Here is a 23,209-nt window from a genome sequence, read left to right as displayed (position 1 = left end):
TAATTGTTTATATTTCATAGGGGAAGCAATTAGAGGTATTCATAGAGGTAGGCAATTTAAAATAAGAGTTTATTATCGATATAAAATTTGTGGGTTTATTTTCATATTTATTTTGTTGTTATAACAGAAGAGAAATAATTTTGTTAATTTGAGTAAAACATTAGTGATGTCGAGAAAACCCACTTGTAGAGAAATATATATGCAAGAAGGTCGAAATTGTTCGCTCTTCTACGTAAAATATTTTCTCAACCCAAACGAGCCGTTTTTGCATATATATGAGTAAAACATTACTTTGCGTTTCGCTTTATCGTTCAAATTTATCTCTCTTCTTTTACTTTAACTTACTTAAATTTAAGTTAAAATAAATGCTATTCTACACTTCACTCATTTAAAATATTTGTAACGCAGCACATCAGATAAAGAAACAACAACCCTGTCTTGTTGTCAAACTTTAAAAGTAAGCAAACACGCAAAATTCGGCGTCACTCAATGATACTTGTGTGTCAAGTTTTAGACTTTGCTCTACGTATATTATGAGAAAATACCATTTCCGGTTGTCTCCAAGCAACCCAGTCTTAAGACGGACGTTGTGCAGGGGGAGAGGCAGCGGGCGTGTTCCCAATTACGCAGGAGGTCTGTGGCATACGATAAGTTATGTATAAGCTTTCTGGGTACCTAAGAATAATTTCTACGTAGTTTGATATATGTACTTTTATATGAAATGAGAACTGAAATCAAGTAGCGTGAAATGATATTTAGGCTTAGGCCTGAAAAAATTATAACAATTAGTGGTAGTAGTAGAAATAGTATCACCCTTAGGCCTAACCGTATTTCTGTCCGCTATGTACCGCTGCGGTAGGGTGTTCTACCGCCTTAAACTTGCCATAAGCTACATGATCAACTCGTCTTCACGAATTATGAATTATGTGAAGATTTGCGTGAATAAAGAAAAGCATTTGCTCTTACCTTAAAATTTGAGCATAACATTACAAATCTTGTTCTATCTCATTACTTCTTAAAAAGCCTAAGTGTGTTAAGTATAAGAAAAAAATGTTAGTTAATGACACATTTATGCACGTGTTTGTGTTCTATTGAATTTACATCTTAGTTGAGGCAATCCATTTTTAGTACAAGTTTTGGCTTTATGTGTAGGATAAATTACTAGTTTGTTATATTATAATAATATGTATAGATAATGGGCAACGTTTGTTAGGTGTTGCTGGGCATGTTTAAAGTTTGTCTCAAATAACCATTTGTTTAAAAGTATAAGAAATTAATCTTAAATCTGTGATCAAAGTTCACTTGATGGTAGATGAAGTGGTTGGAAAAGAATATCCATCATTTTAATATACCGTCCGTTATATTTTTAAACCTGAACTTTTGTTTTCATAGCTATAACAGAAATATTAAGAATTATTAGACATCTATGTAAATGAACAAATGTATTTTAAGTACTAAAAATCTGTTATTTCACTTTTGCTTCATGAAAGAAGGACTATACAGCAAGACATAGTCCATGAAAAAGATTATATAACATTTTGACTAAGTTTAATAATATTAGGATCAGAGGCAGTTTGTTGCATGCAATCTATTCACTATTTTACAATCAACTTAATACAAACTACTTACAATAAACACAAAAATCCTTTACTGTATTCAGCCCTCATCTTTAGAATGTGTCTCTAGTCTCCAACTCCATAATTTTTCAGAATCTAGGACTCGAGAAACTTGTATCATGTCTGGTCTTAATGCTTGCAGGTACTGTTATTGTGTTTATAAAAATATTAAATATCTCTATAATGCCTCCCACCCCTGAATAATTCTACTCTTTGATAAACCATGAATTGTTCTGACAGTCCTTCTCTGAACCCAACCAGTATCCTATCTGAACTGAACACAACATTTAAGCAAAGTCTTGTTAGTTCCTTACAGAATGAAACAGTACTCTGCATGAACTTGGACTCGATATTCATGTATGTACAACCTAATTGAGTTGATAAAAGTTGACATGCATTTTGTAAAAAGTGTTTCAGATATTGTAATAGCTATGCTCAGTTGTTTTCCTGATTAATTTCACCTAAAGCTTTCCCAGAAAAATTTTTAAATAATTAATATTGTGAAGGACTCTGTGCTTCCCTGTTGTCCAGGGCTTATAATAATGTTTTATTTCTTACCTTAGCAAAATAAAATGATTGGTTGCAATTTATTAGAAAAAATCCAGAGTTGGGTAAGATAATGTAATGGGTAAACCGATGTAATGTAGAAAGCATTTTTAACCATCACTACAGTTAGTAAGTAATGGGTAAACCGACATAATGTAGAAAACATTTAATTTCCAGCTACCACCTGAAGAAACACCAAAATAAAGAACATATTTTTTTGTAGCTAGATACATGTACTGTGTAAAGTAGCTTTATAGTTTAAATCTGCAACAACAACAAATTATATAGAAACAAGTTTTAGCATCCTCATGTGTCCTCTTCAGTCAAACTTGTGTACATAATTGATGTTGGACTTAAAATCCAAAATAGACTGTATCCTATCTTTTTTTTTAAGGTGAGCAGTGACTTGTTCCTGAATATGGAAGTACACAATTTTGGGTCCAGTCCAGTCTCGTGTCACACATGGAGCAAAGACAAATCTCGTAAGTAACACGTGTCACGTTGTTAACAGTAGAGAGCATACAAACAAATTATAAATAATTATAATGTTTATATCTTGTAAACTACTTTTTCTAAGGAACAAATCATTAATTGAGGTATGTTGAGATTTGTTTTATGAGAAATGTTTGGATGTAGCACAAACCTCACTTTACTGTGTACATGAAGCACTTTCTGTATAAGTTAGTATTGCTTTTATTTCTCTTAAAAAATATGAGATTAATAATATGACAAAAAGTTTGTTAACATGCTGGACACTGCATGAATCGGTGAATGCTATCCAGATTAGAAGGTTCTTATAGTAACCTCACCTAGGAATAGGCTTAACGTACTTAGTGAGAGAGATTGACTGTATGCTGAACATCTTTGACAGTCTTAAACTACCCTGTGCTCTGTCTGTTCTTCTTGTGAAGTTTCACTTTCGTAGAATGAATAGTTTTTAAGGTATTATAGTTAAATGGTTTCTCACTTATCACACTCCATGTGTTTCTTACTTATTGTAAATAATTAAAGCAATTTAATGGTAAAGGTTCTCATAGCTAAAATTCATTGTCTTACAGAGTTGGCCTTATCCCCAAATAACAACAAGGTCCTCATTTATAAAAAAGCTAGTGAGAAATGGACCGAGCCAGAATTACTGTCACAACATGATCTTCGAGTTACGAGCATGGATTGGGCTCCGAACACGAATCGCATTGTTACATGTTCAGCAGTAAACATCACCCTTTTAACTTTCTATTTCTTTCTATAGTTGCTGCATATGTTATATATATCCTTTTCCTTCAAAAATAAAGTGCAATATTACTTATTAAAATTGTTGTTTTAAGTTTGTTTGTTTTTGTGTAAAACTAAATGACATGAGATTCAAGTTTTAGTATGAGCAGGTTAATAAAATCAACTGTTACTTTAATGAAGATAATATAGGTTAAGAAATCTAACTTGTTCCAATAAAGATGACCATTTAATAGCCCTCCTCTGAATCTTTCTCAGATGATAGAACCAAGATTCAAATGAGATCCAAGAGCCTGGACAAAACAGTATTAATTGTTAGGCCCGAATCATTAATGTCAATTTTTAACATTTTGAAACAGGTCATAAAGAAGTTATAGATAAAAACTTAAATCTTTGAAAATATTTGTTTTAGTACATGGTGTGGACTAGAACAGTGGTATCCCACATGAGGACCATGTAGTTCCAGACCCAAACTCTCAGGGACAATTTCATACAATATTTATGCTTTAAATGTTTTTAAATTACATTGTAAAACTATTTACTTCAGTAGCTGTATTTTAAAACGCTTATTTTCAGTCATCGGAAACAGAACACTGAAATCTCTGAGCGGGCCAATGGTTGGGAACTACTAAACTAGAAAAAGAAACGAAGATGGTAAAATAAATTAGAGTGGATATGGATGCTGAACCAGAGTGACAGAATGATGATGAGAAAAGAACAATTTTGATATTACTTTATGATGATGAAGAAATAAGAGAAAAAACAAGGACATGATGGGGGGGACTTTACCACAAGCATTGAAGTCAAAATATAAATTTAAAAGTTAAAAATTTTGAGAAAAAAACTTTTCTAGAAAAAACAATTAATGCTTTATTATTCTCTAAATATGACATGCTTAGTAAAAGAGACATAATTTTGTCATTAAAACATTTATTCAAGCAGTCCTGTTGTGGTGTGATATTAAGTTTTGGTTAATGTTGAGATGTTTCAAAATTTATGTTGTTGCTATATATGTATATATATTTTTTACATTGTCTAATCTCTGGGTGTTTCATATTCCAGGACAGAAATGCTTATGTTTGGACACAGTGTGATGGTAAATGGAAACCTACTTTAGTGTTATTACGAAGCAATCGAGCTGCCACCTGTGTAAGATGGTCACCACGTGGTAAGCTACAGTAATAAACCTATAGCCTAGCTTACTGTTCTAAAACATACATAATAACAAAGTGATTAGGTTTTCCTACCCTTTTATTTTTAATAAACTTAAATGTTTCTTTCTGTGCTCTTTTCTTGTTTATAATTTTCTAAAACTGCTGAGAACACAGTTCTTATTTACAAATAGTGGATGAAGGTAATGTAGTACACATTTGTGTAAATGTACAACAAATTTACTATGATAATTCCCCACTTGCTGCTATGGTGAGTTTTGCTTGCTTTTATTCTAGTCACATGTGAAGTTAGTGTCAGGTTCCAGCATTTCCCTGGGTCCTACAAATTAAGTCTGTTTTGTGCTTTGTTGACAGTCCAGTTTAGTAAAATATCTCTTTTTATATTAATCATAATGTATCATTTGTTGATTAATGAGCATGTATAGATGATTGAGTATATTATATTAAAGTTATCTTGAACATGCTGTTCGTAAGGTCATGTGAAAGAAACAGCCGATACAAAGTTGTGGCAGAATAACATGGTTCATGAATGCACCTTGGCATTGTTTGGCGTTTCATAGGTAGTGTGATACTCTCTGAAACTGATTAATTTTGGGAGAATATTTATATACAGATCCTAAAGGTGTGTTCATACCAGGGTATACAATTTCAGAGAAGAGTATACCTATTATAATAGTTATTAGCATTTAAAACAGTATAAAATGTATTAACTTGGAGAACCATGACCATTTAGAAGTAGACCAGCAGCAAGTCATACTCCAGCTGTGCTAAACAAAGTGCAACATAATGTAACGGGTGAGAATCCACAGTCACAAATATTAATGACTAAAACCATTTACATACCTTAGGCATCAGTATGACTTAATCAAGAAGGATCTCTATTTGGGCAAATGTTAATGAATTATTAAAAGCCTGCAGGTAGGAGGGGTGTGCTTTGGACATGGCTGTCTTATGACAAAGCCTTTCATCAACAGAAACTACATTGTAGGACAATTTTTAAGACATCCAAACATGGCAACATGAATTGTAATGATAGGATGAGACTTAAAATTTGTTTTTAATATATTGTAATGGATCTATGTAGCATTCAAAGTTAACATATAAAAGAAAAGGCAGTTGTGACTTGTAAACAAGATAATCCTCTGATTTCAACCTTAACCCTCTCTGCATAAAGAAAAAACAAAGAAATGAAATTAGTGTTAAAAATATTAATTGTGTCTTAAATATTTACTTAGTGTAAAAATGAATGAAACCTAGGCCAGATTTAATGTAATGATTAGAAATGTCTAAAGTTGACTAATAATAATTAGTGTAATATGTACAACATCGCAAGCTCACAAATGTTGGACTCATTGTCAAGTTAAATGGTTAACTGAATAGCATAATACTAAGTTATGGTTAAATTGTAATTAATTAATGGAGGTTAATAATTCGTATGCTTAGCTATCACTCACTTTTTATTAATAAAAACTTTCTTTGTAGAAAATAAGTTTGCAGTTGGTAGTGGTGGTGCTTTAGTTGCAATTTGTTATTTCGAGGAAGAAAATGATTGGTGGGTCAGCAAACACATAAAGAAACCTATCATGTCAACTGTTACCAGGTATTTTCTTCAAGTTTTGTTATGATCACATTGCTGTAAAAGCTAATTCAGTAATTTGCTTATTTTGCCCATATCATATTTGTCTCTCATTGTTTATAGTTACTTTAGTTTTTTTAAGGTTATAACTATTGCATGTAATTCTTTTTTGTTGTGTTTCACAATGGAACAGTATTTTCCTGAACTATTAGATTGTTCAAAAATAATGGCAGATTTTTATACTAAAATTTTAGTCATTTATGGGGATAAAAAAAAAGTCTTTTTTTACAACTTCACACAAACCATTGAAAAACTAAAGTTTCTTCTATTCATTATTACTTTTATTCTTTATAAAACTTTATTTCCAATATTTCACATCCTTACAATTAATGAAGAAAAAAAGTTGTGCATCATTGTTTTGCATGAATTCAAACTTGTTCATAATAAATCACACACAGCTCAAATCATCAGCCAAGCATGGGATGAATGAACCACCTCTTACAGTACAGTACAGTGTTGAGTCCAAAACTTTAAAATGAAAATGTAAGTCTTGAAGATAAGGAGGGCAGAGAACATCCTTCTGTTGTTGAAAGTGACCAACTGAGAGTATTAGTGGAAAGAAACCTAGGCCAAACTGTTTGAAAAATGGCACAAGAATTGGATGTTGGCATATCTACAATTTTGAACCATCTTGAGCAAATTGGGAAAGTGAAAAAGCTTGACAAGTGGGTTTCACACGAGCACAGTGAAAATCGGAAAAATTGCTGTTTTGAACTGTGCTCCATGCTGATTTTGCACAACAGAAATGGGCCATTTTTTGATCAGATTGTCACGTGGTGAAGAAAATTGGACCTTTACGGCAACAGAAAGCTATATGCACAATGGCTCAACCGTGATGACATTCCAAAAGACTTCCAAAAGGCAAAGTTGCCCCAACAAAAGATTATGGTCACTGTATGATAGTCTGTGGCTGGCATTATCCATTACAGCTTGCTCAAGCAGGGCCAGAATATCACTGTGGAGATTTACAGTCAAGAATTGGAAGACATTCGTATACAGATGTGTGAAAAAATGGCAGCGTTAATCAATCAAAGAGGACTAATCTTTCATCATGATGATGATTGGTTACATGTTGCTCGAATGACACTCCAGAAGCTCGGTGAATTGGGCTATGAAAGATTGCCTCATCTTCCTTACTCCCCAGACCTGTTGCTCACCAACTATCACTATTTCAACCATTTGGACAACTTTTTGCAGGACAAAAAATTCAACAACAGAGCTGTAGCAGAGAATGGCATTAAAGAATTTTTGAGTTCTAGGACTTCAGAGTTTTATCATCGTGACATAAATAATCTTGTTTCTCATTGGCAAAAGTGTATAGATTCACTAGGTTGTTATTTTGATTAATAAAGTTGTTTGATTTTTTTATTTCTTATCACAGTTTAAAATTTAAAATCTGACATTATTTTTTGAACAACCTAATAAATTTGAAAGAAGTTGTGAAATCCATTTATTTTGCAATTTGTGTGTATATTTCATCTTTGATTCTTTATTTTTTAGCCTTGATTGGCATCCTAATAACATACTGTTGGCAACTGGGTCAACTGACTTCAGAGTCAGGTAAGATATGACTTGTGTTAATGTGTAGATGGAATAGAGAATAAGATAACTTAGTTTGGTAAGTGTCTGTAGTATTAACATTTATTAGTTCCTTAACATAGAGGTAAGTAAATTAGGGATGTAAACAGAGCTAGGAATGGTAAGTAATCAGGGTTATATGCAGAGCTGGCAATGGTAAGTAATCTGGGCTGTACGCAGAGGTGGCATTGGTAAGGAATCAAGGCAGTATGCTGAGCTTAGCACAGTCTAACATTTAGTTTACTAGACTACAAATCTGGATTACGTGATTTGTGTTATATTGCTGCAAAATTGAGCTGTGAACTTCAGGATGAGGCTGTGGGTGAATTCCACTGTCTGGTTAGAGTTATTGGTGAGTGCTGTTGAATATTTGCTTACCCTCATGTTTATATATTTAAAATAAAATTATAAATAAAGCAAAATTATCCGAAACAAAATGTGGTATTGAAGAAACACCACCTATCTCGAATAATTTGGTGATTTTCATGTAGTCTGAATGTGATATCTCATTATTTATTTGACACAAGTATGTCTTGTGTACTCTATTAATCAAATTGTGTGTTTTACTTTAGTATGGAGCCACTGAGTTCATGAACGCTTAGTTTTAATGTTGTGTATTAAATTCACAAGCATGTGCTATGAACATGTCTATACACTAAATTCTTTTGAAAACAAAAAATGATTAAAACTTGTTCAGTATTGTTTCTTCTCAGTAATGGTAATGTAGGCCTGTTTACAATGATGGATTAGTAGATATTGATGGTATTTTAACAACTAGTTTAATATCGTCTTACTAAAGGTAATGTTGAAATGTGTTCATTGTACTTTAAGAATGTTTTCACCTACAGTATTAATTGCTCGCTCACTCTGCCTATTGGTAGATATGATGAGTAAAGTGGTTTCAGTGCCATGAATGTCCACTAGAAGGTATTTTGTGAAATTTATCAATAGTAGTTAATATGTTCACCATTCATGTCGATCTGACCAGCATCTGCTTGGTTTTATGTCTTGTTTGTCAAGATAGCATGCATGTTGTCACAAAACACCAATAGGTTCCAAAAAAAAATCATTAGAATATGAGATCTGGAGATTGCGAATATAAAAAATGTCCACTAATCACCCAATATCCTCGTCAGTACGTTTACAGGCTGTGCCATCTCAAAATGAAAATTATTACCTTGTTATAAGTTGCAAAAATATCAAAGTCACGTGATGGAATAGTATCTGTTGTGGTGACAGTTTAGACACGATCACATGGCAACTTATTCTGTTTGTTAAACTTTGTCCAACTCCAGAAAGCCTTGTTACATAGGCTTCTGAGTTTCACATCGGTAGAATGTTAATGCTGCACCAGTGTTTTTATATGATTATTCATGTAATGCAAGAGCTAATTTATCATTCAGTGACAGTCTGTTAGGAGCCATTTCTGAAATCCTGCAGTCCATCATAAACAAATTTCACTTGGTGTTCCTCTATAGCAGTTATTTTTTTAAAGTAGAATTTTCTTTTCCATCATTTCATTAGCTTACTCTGCATTGTTAATTTATGATATAGATTTAGGATTAATCTAAATGTTCTAAGCTTGTCAGAACTTGTTAGATATCAAAGGGTTTAGGGCCACAGATTTTGTTAACCTCAACCAATAAAATAAAACATTTTAGTTCTATAAGTAAGAATGGTGCACATAATTAACTGTACTCATAACTGGCTTTATGCTTTGGTGTGATCTGTATAGGCAGCTTGTTTTGGACAAAAGTTATTAGATTTTGTACTTTACTACTCATTAGTTTCAAGCTCAATGCAAATACATTTATAATAACTGTTAGATCAACAGAGTTTAAATAAATTTCAAAAACAAACTTTTGTGAATTAAGTTGTCATCTTCAGAAAGTTTTAGATGAGTAGTAAATAATTTTTATCAAAAGCAAAAATTAAAATGTACCTGCTATTTGAGCAGTGTGTTTCTAGTCTGTAATAACAAAACTGTTCTTACCCCTTTCTGTACTGAAATGTTCATCATTTGTTAGCAACTATAGCCCCCTTGTGACTCTGTCATACATCTGCAGGCTTACAACATGAAAATCTAGATTTCGATACTTGTGAGGGACACAACATGATTGGTTCATCATATAGGTTTGTCCTTAACAAGAACCATACAACAAATAAAATCACCTACTTCAGTGTGTAAATGTTTCAACATTTTACCTCGCTGTTAGAGATGAATAAAATTGACCAGGGTTTTCCACGATATTGATAGGATTAACTGCCATGCAGTGTGTGTATTACTTGTTTTTGTCTTTGAAGATGAATGTAATGAAAACAGTTGTATATTTTTACAGGGTATTTTCTGCATACATAAAAGAAATAGAACAAAAACCTCAGCCTACGCCATGGGGGAATAAAATGCCTTTCGGAAACGTTATGGCTGAAGTTTCCAATGCTGGAGGTAAGATTACTGGACACACAATTAACTTATAAACTCAAGTTAGGAAATGTCCATCCCAGGAAGACGGAGATGTAATGCAATACTTTAGTAATATAGCGAAGAATTAGGTGTACACGGTAATAACAGAAAGAAAACCTGGGCCCTTTGCTGGGAAACAAAGTATTTAAGTAGGATGAAGGACTCCAACTTCAAGATGTGTGCTACAGCAAGTATCCATGCTGTAGATTATGGGATTGATGGTGCTTCAGGATCTAAATACCATTATTCTCCGAAGTTAGCTGGAACTGATTCAAGGATCAGCGGTGGTGAAAACCATTGTAATCGCATTTCTTCCACAGGCATGATCAGTAGGGTTATATTGTCATGCTACTAAAATTATCATCCACTGTCAAGACTGAGATCCAACATTGCATCATTCAGGATGAAAATGTTCCCTGTAGCTCCAGCATTTGGGGTTGTCATCTGGAATCTCTCAATAGCTGTCTTATACCATCAGTTTTATACTAACAACCAAGAAATTAACCCTTACTTAGTGGAAGAAAGCAGCTAATGCTCATTTCTGTATCTCTTAAAACCTATCACATCACAACTAGTTTTGTTTTACAGATTTAATTTTGGTTTATCTGTGAAAAAGACATTTGGCTACTTGGCATTATTGCAGTGTATGTTTCTTTCACACTTTCCATGATGGACATAGCTTTAGGCTCACAAATTATTTTCTTGGCATTCACTCAGGCTTGGTGTATATAGTTTGTCCAGAAACTGCTATCCCAGGTTTCATTTAAAAATAACAGTAACAAGAGCCTTTGGGTGCTTACCTCTGTTTCTCCATAATCATTAAGTATTGATCTAATAAGATGTCTTTGTGCTTGGAATAACCTGTTCTAGGTCTCTAACTAATATCTGTCAGCTGAATTTAGATCCACATTCTACTTACAATAATAGCTGAGTCTTTCAGCCAACCAACATCTTCACAACAGTAGGTGAGACTTGCAGCCAGTCAACATTGACTTTTCACAACAGTAGGTGAGACTTGCAGCCAGTCAACATTGACTCTTCACAACAGTAGGTGAGACTTGCAGCCAGCCAACATTAACTCTTCACAACAGCAACATTAAATGTAACACAGGAAACATTCACTGTAACCAGTGACAAGTCTTCCAATTATGTGCCACATCAGACATCTGCAAGTCCTGTTAGATTATTCTATTAATATTTAATGGTTATTAACTTCAAAGATTGAAACAGGTAAACAACACATCCTGTTATGTCCCAACTAACATTGGTTGGGTGATTATTTGGTAACTAGCTTAAATGTACTATGTTTATTTGGAAAAATGTTAGTTTCTCAAATGCTGGATACTTAATATAGCTAAGTTTAGTTAATTAACCTAAATTAATTGGAAATATCCAAATATAAAGAGAATTTAGATACTAAAAACGTTGATAGTTTATTTAGTAAGCCTAATTTAAATATATGTATCTGAGTGTGAAGAGAAATTAGATGGTAAATATTAGTAAACTTAATTTGCTTATAGGTAACTCAAAATAGACTTTTTTTAAATTTCAATATCAAAAACAAATAAAGCTTCTTAATGTTTAGTTGTGAATGTTATCAATAGGAGGCTGGATCCACTGTGTCAGTTTCTCCACAAATGGTAACAAACTTGCCTGGGTGAGCCATAACAGTACCATCTCAGTTGTGGATGCCGAAGCAGACATGAAGTGAGTTAAAATATAAAAGTTTGTTTTTATAGTTTTAAATTTTCTTTGGTTTTGAAATTATTTACGTGTAAAGCCTCCAAATCTATTGTTCCTCCAAATCAAAAACTATGATTAAAAAAAAAAAATATTTTACTTATCCAATATGCACTACATGGACAAAAGTATGTGGACACCCCTTTTGATTAGTGGGTTCGGCTATTTCAGCCACACCAATTGCTAACATGTGCATAAACTCAAGCATACAGCCATGTCATCTCCATAGACAAACACTGGCAGTAGAATGGGCCATACTATAGAGCTTGGTGACTTTCAATATGGCTCTGTCATAGGATGTCACCTTTCCAACAAGTCAGTTCTTCAAATTTCTGCCCTGCTAGAGCTGCCCCAGTCAACTGTTAATTGTTGTTACTGTGAAGTGGAAATGTCTGGGAGCATAAACAGCTCAGCTATGAAGCAGTAGGCCACACAAGCTCACAGAATGGGACTGCCAAGTGTTGAAGCACATAGCACATAAAAATTGTCTGTCCACATTTACAACACTCACTACCAAGTTCCAAACTGCCTTTGGAAGCAATGTCAGCACAAGAACTATTTATCAGGGGCTTCATAAAATGGGTTTCCATGGCTGAGCAGCTGCACACAAGCCTAAGATCACGATGCACAATGTCGAGTGTTGGTTGGAGTAGTATAAAACAAACTGCCATTGAACTCTGGAGAAGTGGAAACGTATTCTCTGGAGTGATGAATCATGTTTCACTATCTGGCAGTCTGACAGATGAATCTGTGTTTGGCAGATGCCAGGAGAACACTACCTGCCTGAATGCATAGTGCTAACTGTAAAATTTTGTGGAGGAGGAATAATGGTCTGGGGCTGTTTTTCCTCATTTGGGCTAGGCTCTTTAGTTCCAGTGAAGGGAAATCTAATAGCTAAAGCATATAATAACAATTTAGAGAAAAGTGTGCTTCCAATTTTGTGGCAATAGTTTGGGGAAAGCCCTTTTATTTTAGCATGAAAATGCTCCATGCACAAAGAAAGGTCCATAAAGATATGGTTTGCTGAGGTTGGAGTGGAAGAACTTGACTGGCCGACAAATCCATAAAACACCTTTGGGATGAATTAGAATGCTGATTGCAAGCCAGGGCCAGGCCTTCTTGCTCAACATCAGTGCTCAACCTCACTAATGCTCTTGTGGCTGAATAGGAGCAAATCCTCACAGCCATGTTCAGAAATCTAGTGGAAAGCCTTCCAAGAATAGTAGCAGCTGTTATAGCAGCAAAGGGAGGACCAACTCCACATTAATACCCATGGTTTTGGAATGAGATGTTCAACAAGCACATATGGGTGTGATGGTCAGGTGTCCACATAATGTTGGCCATGAAGTGTATTTTGTTTATTTGTATGTCTTCATAAAGTGAATTAAACTATTTATATTACTTACTAATATAATGTTTTATTGTTTTTTTGTTCTCCAAATGTAAGTTTTACTCGGAAGTGTGTATCATAACTTTTCTATTAAAGTTTATTCACATCAAAACTGATTTGCTTAGTTACAGCACACAAGGTCTTAATTAGAAGACGATTTACAAGGCATTAGCAGTGATACACACATGGGTGAAATGATTGTTACAACTGCCCACGTTATCTAGATCGGTCCCAACTGACAAGAAGTCCACTTTTGGGAACCAATGACCTGCCTGATACACAGTTATAGCTTGTGAAAGCCCACTTATGAACAGAGCCTCTCACACCTAGAGAAAGGTCTCAAACCTTGCTGAAAGGGATAGCCATTCTTTCATTTGACCAGGAACAAGCATATAATAATATTTTATTGCTGTGGTTGATATATTTGCACAGCATGAGGCCCAGAAGAGTGGTTAACTCTTATTACAAGTGAAAATAGTTATTTAACATTTCATGTGCTAATTAACATATTTGTCAGTTATTAAAAAGTAAACTTTGACCATTCCTATTGGTCAGTGTTGTTTTGTGGAATTTCACTTTTGGCAATTTCTTGTTTTTGACATAGGGCTGAGCTGGAAGGTATTAGGTTGAGGAATAATTCGTGAGCGTTTTTAAATAATTTCATTCAAGTATTACATGCAAGACTATACAATACTTCAATGCATGAACACATTACACCCAAAACATTTATTATGATACTTTATTTCATGTAATACCTAGGTATATAGTATGCATTGTTTTAAACAAAATTGCAAGAAATTAAATGCGAAAAGCAGATGGTGTCGAAAATGCTCGATTTTGTCCATTTGACATTCCATTTAATCAGCTGAAAATGAAAGCAAAAATTAAAGACATATGAAAATCAAACACACTATCTATTAGAGCAAAAAATTATCTACCAAATGACATGAAATATTTTGTGAAAGCGTTTCATTTATGAATATATTTTTTTAACTTGAAAAAAACGCTCACGAATTATTCCTTAACCCAATAGAAGGGCTAAATATTTCATCAAAAGTCAAGTATTTTAGGTTTAACAGTCCGTCAGATAACTAACCTTTAATCACATCTTTAGTATAATATTTCATTACTGTTTTGTTGTTTTTTTCTTAAAATTATAGTTCACTAGTAAATGTTATACAAAATATGGACTGTTGTAAATATACTTTTGGACTAAAGAAGGAACTAATTTGGAAATGGAGGTTCTAGTCCTTAAAATACATGCACACACACGCACAGCTAGCTGTAGTAGTATTGTTTGTGGACAATGGTTAAACTGATAACACTTTCAGTAGGTTAAGAGGACATCCATACATCGATAGTAGCCCAGTGTTTATAATTACATGTAATAATCATCCTTGTAAGTGTAACTCCACAGTAATAATTTGCTAGGTACTAAGTATGTGATATTGTTTTTTGTACTTTATTTGCTTTAAACAAAAGCTGATTTGTGTCATTTCTGGTTTCATCCATAGATTGGTTACTCTAAGAACACAATACTTGCCTTTTATCACGTGTTTGTGGAGTTCTGAGGACAGCATAGTGGCTGCAGTGAGTAAATTGAATATGATATACATGAGTTTTGGTGATGTTTATCCAGTTTACCCACAAAATTGTAGCTGGGTTTCATATTTTGTCTTCCTGGAGACAGTTGCTTAAAAACCTTAGTAAATGAATTGGTGAGAAGTATTTGTAGTACATTGACTACAGTGTATAAATATAATGTAATAATTCTTAGTAACGTGAAGGTAGAAACATTAAATCTTTTATCCTGCCAGAAACTATAAAACAGAAAAATTCATAGGAGGAGCAGAGAGCTAAAAGATATTAATATAAAGTATCTGTATGTTAGGGTAAGGGACAGTCGTGAGATATTAATGTAAAGTATCTGTATGTTAGGATAAGGGAAGGTCACGGGATATTAATATAAAGTATCTGTATGATAGGGTAAGGGATGGTTATGATAAGTGATTTGTTATGGCATTCTTTAATCTTTTTTGTTCTTCTGTGTCACCAACTGAAGAAAAGTAATTTTACTCTTAATTTTAAATGCTTTGTTGACATGATAAGGAACTAACTTTTTTTTTTCTACACTTGCAGCATCCTGTTCTAAAAATGTTTTTAAAGCCCTTGTTTGTCATGTTTTATGTATATTATTTTAGGCACTTGGGGCTCGGCATGGCCAGATGGGTGAAGGAGTTCAACTCATAATCTGAGGGTCGCGGGTTCGAATCTCTGTCGTACCAAACATACTCACCCTTTCAGCTGTGGGAGTGTTATAAAGTTACAATCAATCCTACTATTCATTGGTAAAAGAGTAACCCAACAGTTGGTGGTGGGTGGTGATGACTAGCTGCCTTCCATCTAGTCTTACACTGCAAAATTAGGGACAGCTGGTGCAAATACCTCTTGTGTAGCTTTGCATGAAATTCAAAAAACAAACAAACATTTAGGCACTAGATTTTTATCACTAGTGGAATTCAGTTTTTCTTGTCACATTTAGAACTGTAATTTTCAACTTGTTTATAAATGGAGTATATCTTGAAAAATTTGGTATCAAGCTTCTCGGATAAGAAAAAAAAGTTGTACTGTCGCATGTAAATTGACAAGGTGAACTTTGGTCAAGTTGCTATAGTGTTCAAACAACAAAATGTTATAATAGTCTTATAAATGTGAGAATTATTTTTTGTCACAAACTTCATTTACCTCATTGTGCTCATAGATTATATGATAGTTACGTAGAAGCTTAACAACTGGATACGTTGATTGAATACCGAATTAAGGTAACCAACTTCTTGTTATCACAGGGATATGATTGTAGTCCTATGGTCTTCCAGTACAACAAACAAGGTCAGCTGTCATTTGTTGAAAGGCTAGGAAAGTCTCAGAAAAAGGAAACGGATGGATTTAGGTTTGTTATTCTTAGCAATCTTATCACTAGTAAATATTGTTTTTATCTCTTCCTTTAATGTATTAATCTATTTGTGTGAGAAGGTGTGAAATTCTGCCAGTATACAGTACCACAACATTTTTAATGAAGTACTAGCTCCTAGTCTTATTTGAGCTACTTTGTTGTTTTTTATGTTTCATAAACTGATCCACTTCACCCAGCTTGAGTACCTCCACTTTTTTCAGAATTTCACCCGTGAGTGTGTGAGTAAATGTGTATAGTAGACTCAAAACTAATCTGTTTTCAAATTTCTGTTATATGTAACTGCTGATTTTGAAGTTGACACCAGCCACGTAACACTTGGCACTTAATTAACTATGACATCTGATTACAAACGTTTTTTATTTTGTGTGATAAAAAACTGAGCTGTCACTTAGTTTTTTAAAAGAGAAATTCTAAAATATATATTATACAAGAAAATAGTCAGATAAACAAAGCCACTTAAGGTAACTTATAATAAAGTTTAAATCTACACTAATGGAACAATACAAAATTTAATGGGTACTAGTGTCCACTTAAATGGAAATATTTCATTAGTGTGGATCCAGACTTTATTATTTGTGATACTGAGTTATAATTCTAATGAGCTCTAGTTTATTCAGCCGATTGGATGGGTAAATGGCTTTTCCACTAGGTTACTTGGGTTGACCCCTTTCAGTGCATGGTAACCTATATGAAGTATTTGTTTTGTATATTCTGGAAGCCATTCATTTACATAACATTTCATCAACTATTGAACTGTTCTGTTGAAAAATTGGTCTCTCTATTCCTATTCTATAAGAATGGATTTATCACTGGTTGGTCTCTCATTCCACACCAGTTTCCTCAGATATGGAATGGATTTATCACTGGTTGGTCTCTCATTCCACACCAGTTTCCTCAGATATGGAATGGTTTCATCACTAGTGGGTCTTTCATAAAATATTAAGATTATGTTACAATGTTCAGTAGTTTGCTGCATTGAGATGAGAAACTAATATTATATAAGAGAGCCTAACTGGTTGACGTAACAACATAAAAGTTACTGACTGATACTGTACTTGACTGTGTTAAGGTGGTTTTAACCTGTGTTTATTTCTCTAGCTGTGATTGGCTAATTTTGTTATAAATATAGGTGATATTCTTTTGAAAACAGTATTTGTTCATTTTGGATATTTTTGGTGTGAGGTAGTTAAAAAAAAATGTAAATTTATTTTTTGTTAGTGCAATGAGGAAGTTTCGAGACATGGACAAGTGTGCCGTTAGTAATGGATCTGTTGATGATACTGCTTTGGACAGCATTCACCAGAATTCTATCACAGATTCACGTGTTCACTCTGTTGGAAAAACTGGGGTCACTAAGTTCAGCACTGTAGGTCTGGATGGAAAACTAGTTATCTGGGATATCGAGGTAAGGAAAGATCAAATGTGTAGGGTAAAATTATTTATAGTTATTACTGAGAGGTCAGGTACAGTATTCGTAAGAACACTTATTAACCTACGATACCAAGGTACCTTGATGAAGAGCAGATATTATATAGTATCCATGGAAATTACACCTACTTTTTCAACTCTATCATTGGTATGTGGATACCTTGAGGGAAAACTTACCATTTTTAGAAAAGTTTTTATAAATTACTTGTAACTGTTCTTGCACACATTTAAGAAAAAAATATATACTTCAGAGCTGAAATTTATTTAATAAAAATTTAATTTTATGTATAATTTTTATTTTAATCTTTAATTTTGATTTTTTTTTTTTTTACTTAATGAAAACATAAATGTTTGAGAATTCTGTCTGATACTAATATGTCACATTCATCCATTTAGAAAGAAAGTTTTCAAGAAATTTTTACTGTTTTGAACTTCAATATAGCTATAGTTCTATTGAGTATTGGCCTGTAACTTGGTGTTATATAGTTGCTTGTATCTCAGCTCTGGAAAGTCATTGTCTAGTGATCTAAACACACAGTTAAAGCTTTTATCAACTGTATAAACCAACGTGGCTTCCAGTTCAGTGTTGCTTTGTGTATGGCTCAGAACAAATTGATAAAAGGCTTAACTTGGTAATATATTGCTAGAAGAAACTGTTTTTGAGCAGCATACAATACAAGTAACAGTTATGTTTATTTTTCTAAAGCTTGTTTTATTATGTTCTATTTCAGTTGAATCACATTGTTACAGTATGGTATGAAAAGAAATGTTTGATGGATCAAGATGAGATTGGCTTAATTAAATCATTTTATATTTGATCTAATTTAGTTTTATTTAGCCAATGAGGCTGCTGTATTGACCACCTTTAGGTTAGGTTAAATTCTGTACAAATAGTAATGTAACTTCACCATACTTTCTTTAAACAGACGTTAGAAGCCACCATGACTGGTTTAAGGATTCGATGAACATATCATCTTGAAAACCTGTTATGAAAGACATGCCAATGGAGACGAATGGTTCACTCTCATTCATGTAACACTTTTTTGTTCCTCCCCTCTCATTTTTTTATGAGAGTTTATGCAACCCAACTTGAAACAGGCACGTGTCATTATAATCTAACATAGAAAACTGTTGATATACAGATAAAATGGTTTAGTGGAGCCACATTTGTTGAAGATTATAGATTTACTTGTATAATCACATGAGCTTACAATCCTGTAGAATGTACAGTGGTCTCAGTAGAGACTTTTATATTCAGTAAATATTTTGGATTTGTTTCCTTCAGGAATTTCTCTAAAAGTTCAAGGCTTGTTTTAGTAAGATTCTAGAGCATTACTTGTTGGTAAAGATATCTTTGTATACTTTCTGTAGTAACCTAAAATAAGGAACAGGGTCAGTGTTATTGAAACTTGATAATTATTTCAGGTATAACATTATTTTGGTTTTTGTTTACTAGCTGATAATTCCTATAAAATTTTTGGTTTGTGTTTGTCTAGGAGGATATATGAACACACAGATCTTTGAAGGATAGTTTAAATAGTTCTATGTTCATCAAATTAGGATGTGATGAAAACTAGTGTGTGATTTTTCTTATTTGTTGTTTTGAATTTATTCAACTAGTTTGAGTAATGTGTTGTCTAATGGACTGGTGCTGGGCAGTGTTTCATACTTCTATCATTTGATATAAGTTGTTTCAATTCATTTATTGGTATACTAACTAATAGAGGAATTTACTCGAGTGAAACAGAACTTTTTGTTAAACCTAATATGACCTTAGTAACTATAAACCAACTGTCAAATTTCAGTGCAACTGGCACGGCGAATAGGAACGAAATGCTTTTACGAAGGTTTGGATAAAAAATATATACAAAAGTAGCAAGTCAACATTGATCCCTGATAAACAGTTGAAATTATATCAAAGTTAAATCCAAATCTGTTTTTCAATAGCTGCAACAAAGTCAAATTATCAATTTTTAAATAACATCCCTTAATGGGACATTTACTTGAAGTAACCTATTTTGGTTTGAGACTTTGCATTATGTTATCTTTTGTTGTTTGAAATTTTTGAAATAAGAAAATGTTTGATATCATCCACGCTTTTATATTATTATTTCAAAGTTTGTCCTGTCTGTGGAATATATATGTTACTAAAATGTTATAAGGACTAATAATAATTACTAAATATTTATTCAGATTTATCTTAAGAAAACTTTGTTCTTAGTAGCAAATACTGATAAATAAAAGAAACTAAGTTGACATTTTCTCATTTTGGAGTTGTTACAGATTTCGGTAATCTGTGTATTTTTGTAACCAGTAAACAGTTACTGGTTAACTACCAAAGAGATATGTTCAAGTTTAGAATTTCAACAGTTAATGTTGTGTTGTTTGAAATCCACTAACAGAAACAAAAGTAAGTATTACAGTAGTACAGAGAGAGTAACTGGCATTTTCACCACGTGTAACAAACTGTTACATTAGTAGATTAACATCAGTATATCCTGTAGAGAAGGTTTCAGGTTTATCCTTGTGTGGAAAGCATGTTTTTAAATATTGAACATTCAGTGACATTAATGCCAGGTAATTCTTCATTGAAGAGATGAAAATGTGTCCACAGTAAAAGCAAGTTACATTGAGAATTAATATTTAAACTGTAACAAAGCATTTTCACTGCCACTACTAGACTTAAAGTATTTCTGTGATTATAATAAATCTTTCAAATTAAATAAACCCTCTGCAAGTGACTGTTTTCTCCAAATGTTTAGAAACAAATTTCAGGTGGGATAGTTGAATTTGATGGAGATTTGCTGTCCTTATGTCATGCACAACAACGATTTTCTTTCATCGTATGCTGCATATATTTAAAAAGTGTTTGCTGGTCAAAGAAGTTGTTTTAATCTAATTCTTGTGTGCTGGTGTTTCTTGCATGGTACGCACAAAATCTCGCTTAATTGCCCAAAATATGTTTACATAAACAAAACAGGTGTATGATAAACGGGTGTGGAATTTGTTCATTTTAAAATGTATGGTGTTTCATTATATCCATCAGATTATCTCGTGTGCTTCAGTATTAACCTTGTTTAATATCTTGTAAGTTTCAGAATGACATCTGTTATCAAATAAAGTTGTCGTGCCAAAAGGTTAACTTATTTTTGTAGAATAACAGAAGTAGTGACCACTATTGTGGCAAAGTTTGGTTCGTTTTGTACTTCACAAGTTTAACCAGTACTTAAAGGGATTGCTCTCCAAGTTATGTTTAGTTAATTTTATTTACTTCGAACTAGAAACATGGTCTATGCAACTGTTGCCTCACTTTTGGATATAACTTTCTGGTAATGTAGATTGTTTTACTTTTTGTTTATGTGGGCCAAAGTAGTTGTGTAATTTTGTACTGTTTTGAAAATTCCTGAAAACTAAAGGTTAGAAGTATACAGTAACTTTGATACTTGAACTTTTCTTTGTATGTTGAACTTTGATATCATTTAAGTCTCTGATTCTTAGAGTAATCGTATTAATAGGCTGGGTTTCTCCATTTGATTTTATAATGTGATACAGGCTCAGTAAAACATAACATTTTTGGTTCTTTTTGTTGCCATTTAAATTGATGATTCTTAAAGTGGTTCATGTATGTTGACAGGACTTCTATGTCTTAATCTTATAACCTAAGACACTAAATTAAAAGTGATACAATTTATTGAAGCAGTTAGAAGGGGGAGAGTGACCAACTAACAAGCTTAATTTTAAACAGAATTTTTGGTATCCTTTTGATATTTGTTTATGTTTAAGAAAGAAAGAATTCTATGGGTTCATTATTTAAATTGATTTAAATAGGATAACCTATTCATATCAATAGAAGCCAACTAGGTTTTAAATGTTCAATAATTTATAAGTTGTGTCTTTTATTATTCAAGTTGATATTAGATCTACCTAACTGTGAGCTACAAGGGGTATGTATATCTGGATCTCTGTGTGCATTTGTAACACAGCACTACATATTATCTGTTCATCTAGGAATGGAGGTCCTACTTGTATCTGATGTACACAGGTAATCATTCCAGTCCAGTACACCCAACTCTGGGTAACAGAACAGTGTATTTATTAAACTATTCTTACTACTTAGTGGTCCAGTTTTGTTCTTGTTTAAAAATATTTTTGCAAATCACTTACTAGAATTATGTGGTCAAATGCTGAAACTTTTCGAGTTCACAAGCATACATTTTTCTTTGATAAAAGTAACTCTCAGATTTCGGGGTCACTGTATACATGTTAAAGTGACAGGAAAAACAGTGACAAAGTATTGTCAACAAAACTGTCTACCAACTCTTATTTTTGAAACAGAAAGAAATCATAAGTAAATTTCATTTCAGGTAGTCACAGAAACTGTACATAAAAGAAAGATGTAGAAATTAAATTTTCAAATGATGTGAAAGATTTGCTACACAAGTTTTCCTCTTCATGTTAATTTGTTTCTATTTTCTTCCAAACACCACAACATGGTCCTGTTTTCTGTATTGTTCTGAAGAACCTGATCAAGTCAGGCTTTTTCTTATCCAATTTCGTGTTAAGATCGAAACACTTTTCTTGCTCATTCACTGTCTTTAATTCTCTTATTTTTGGTGTTTTTTTTTAAATCACATAAAACAATTGACTTTATTTTTTAATTGTTTTTATGTGCAGAAATAATTACTTAAACAGGTTTAGAATATTTTTGCTATGTGTGCATGTTATGTAAACAAGCTGATATAAGTATGTCATTATTTTGTTGTAAATAACTCCATTGATCTCCAACAATTGGCTGAATTGATTAATTCTAAGTACCAATTTAATTTCAGTTTTAATACCAGCTTGTAACTATAGTAGTGATTGTTCAGGAAATCATAAGACACTTTTTAAAATATTCTGGAATGCTTAATGGAGATGAATTTTCAACAAAATAGATATTATTTGACTAATGTTGGTAATTTCAAGTGATTATACATGTTATAAAATGCAATATTTAATTTGTGTCTGTGATTGCCTTGTTACATTTATATAACTTCTTTAACATTAAGCTTTGATTATTGTATTTTAGCTTATCTCAATTGAAGAAATATGACTAAAGAATTTATTCAACTAGTTTCTGTAAAATGGAATGGAGGTATTTTTTTCCACAACAATTATTAATTATTGTAGACGAACCTCTTTTGCAAATAAAAATTATTTTCTATTCTAGCTTTATTTTAGTTACATTGAAGTTTGTTCAGTGGTGGGGTAAGGCTAACAGATGCAGTTTAGAATTTTAATTGATATATTATAAAATTAAAACTTTATAAAAAATTAAGTACTTGTTTCTACTTGTATTATCGATTAAAGAACTATGGTTTTCTTCTTGCATCTTAATGAACTATCAAAGGCTGGGTGTGGATTGGTGGTGAATGTATTGGACTGTGGATTGGAAG

General features: G+C 32.8%; 1 protein-coding gene across 5 annotated transcripts; it reads left to right on the top strand.

Annotated features, from left to right (window-relative positions):
- The first annotated feature begins 478 nt into the window (after nt 1-478).
- LOC143235143 (actin-related protein 2/3 complex subunit 1A-like) lies at nt 479-22,982 on the top strand. Of its 5 annotated transcripts, none has more exons than XM_076473004.1 (12): nt 479-633; nt 2,557-2,644; nt 3,221-3,372; nt 4,455-4,560; nt 6,047-6,164; nt 7,701-7,760; nt 10,118-10,224; nt 11,847-11,949; nt 14,887-14,962; nt 16,219-16,322; nt 17,565-17,751; nt 18,701-22,982. In XM_076473004.1, exons 2-12 carry the CDS (start codon nt 2,581-2,583, stop codon nt 18,737-18,739), a joined length of 1,116 nt encoding a protein of 371 aa, XP_076329119.1. In that variant the 5' UTR covers nt 479-633; nt 2,557-2,580; the 3' UTR covers nt 18,740-22,982. The 5 variants fall into 5 exon arrangements, with proteins under 5 accessions (XP_076329119.1, XP_076329117.1, XP_076329122.1 ...); XM_076473002.1 differs by having other exon boundaries at nt 18,506-22,982; XM_076473007.1 differs by lacking the exons at nt 3,221-3,372; nt 18,701-22,982 and adding exons at nt 3,969-4,046; nt 18,506-18,651 and having other exon boundaries at nt 591-633.
- Nucleotides 22,983-23,209: the final 227 nt, after the last annotated feature.

The sequence above is a fragment of the Tachypleus tridentatus genome, chromosome 12 (assembly GCF_004210375.1).
Source record: "Tachypleus tridentatus isolate NWPU-2018 chromosome 12, ASM421037v1, whole genome shotgun sequence".
NCBI lineage: Eukaryota > Metazoa > Arthropoda > Merostomata > Xiphosura > Limulidae > Tachypleus > Tachypleus tridentatus.
This window is presented reverse-complemented; position numbering and strand designations above follow the sequence as displayed.

Bases quoted from the DNA above. Each gene is read 5' to 3' on its own strand.
- LOC143235143 (XM_076473002.1), top strand. From the start codon at position 2,581: ATGGAAGTACACAATTTTGGGTCCAGTCCAGTCTCGTGTCACACATGG. The intron at 4,561-6,046 runs GTAAGCTACAGT...CTTTCTTTGTAG, and splicing joins TGTAAGATGGTCACCACGTG to AAAATAAGTTTGCAGTTGGT. The intron at 14,963-16,218 runs GTGAGTAAATTG...TTGTTATCACAG, and splicing joins AGGACAGCATAGTGGCTGCA to GGATATGATTGTAGTCCTAT.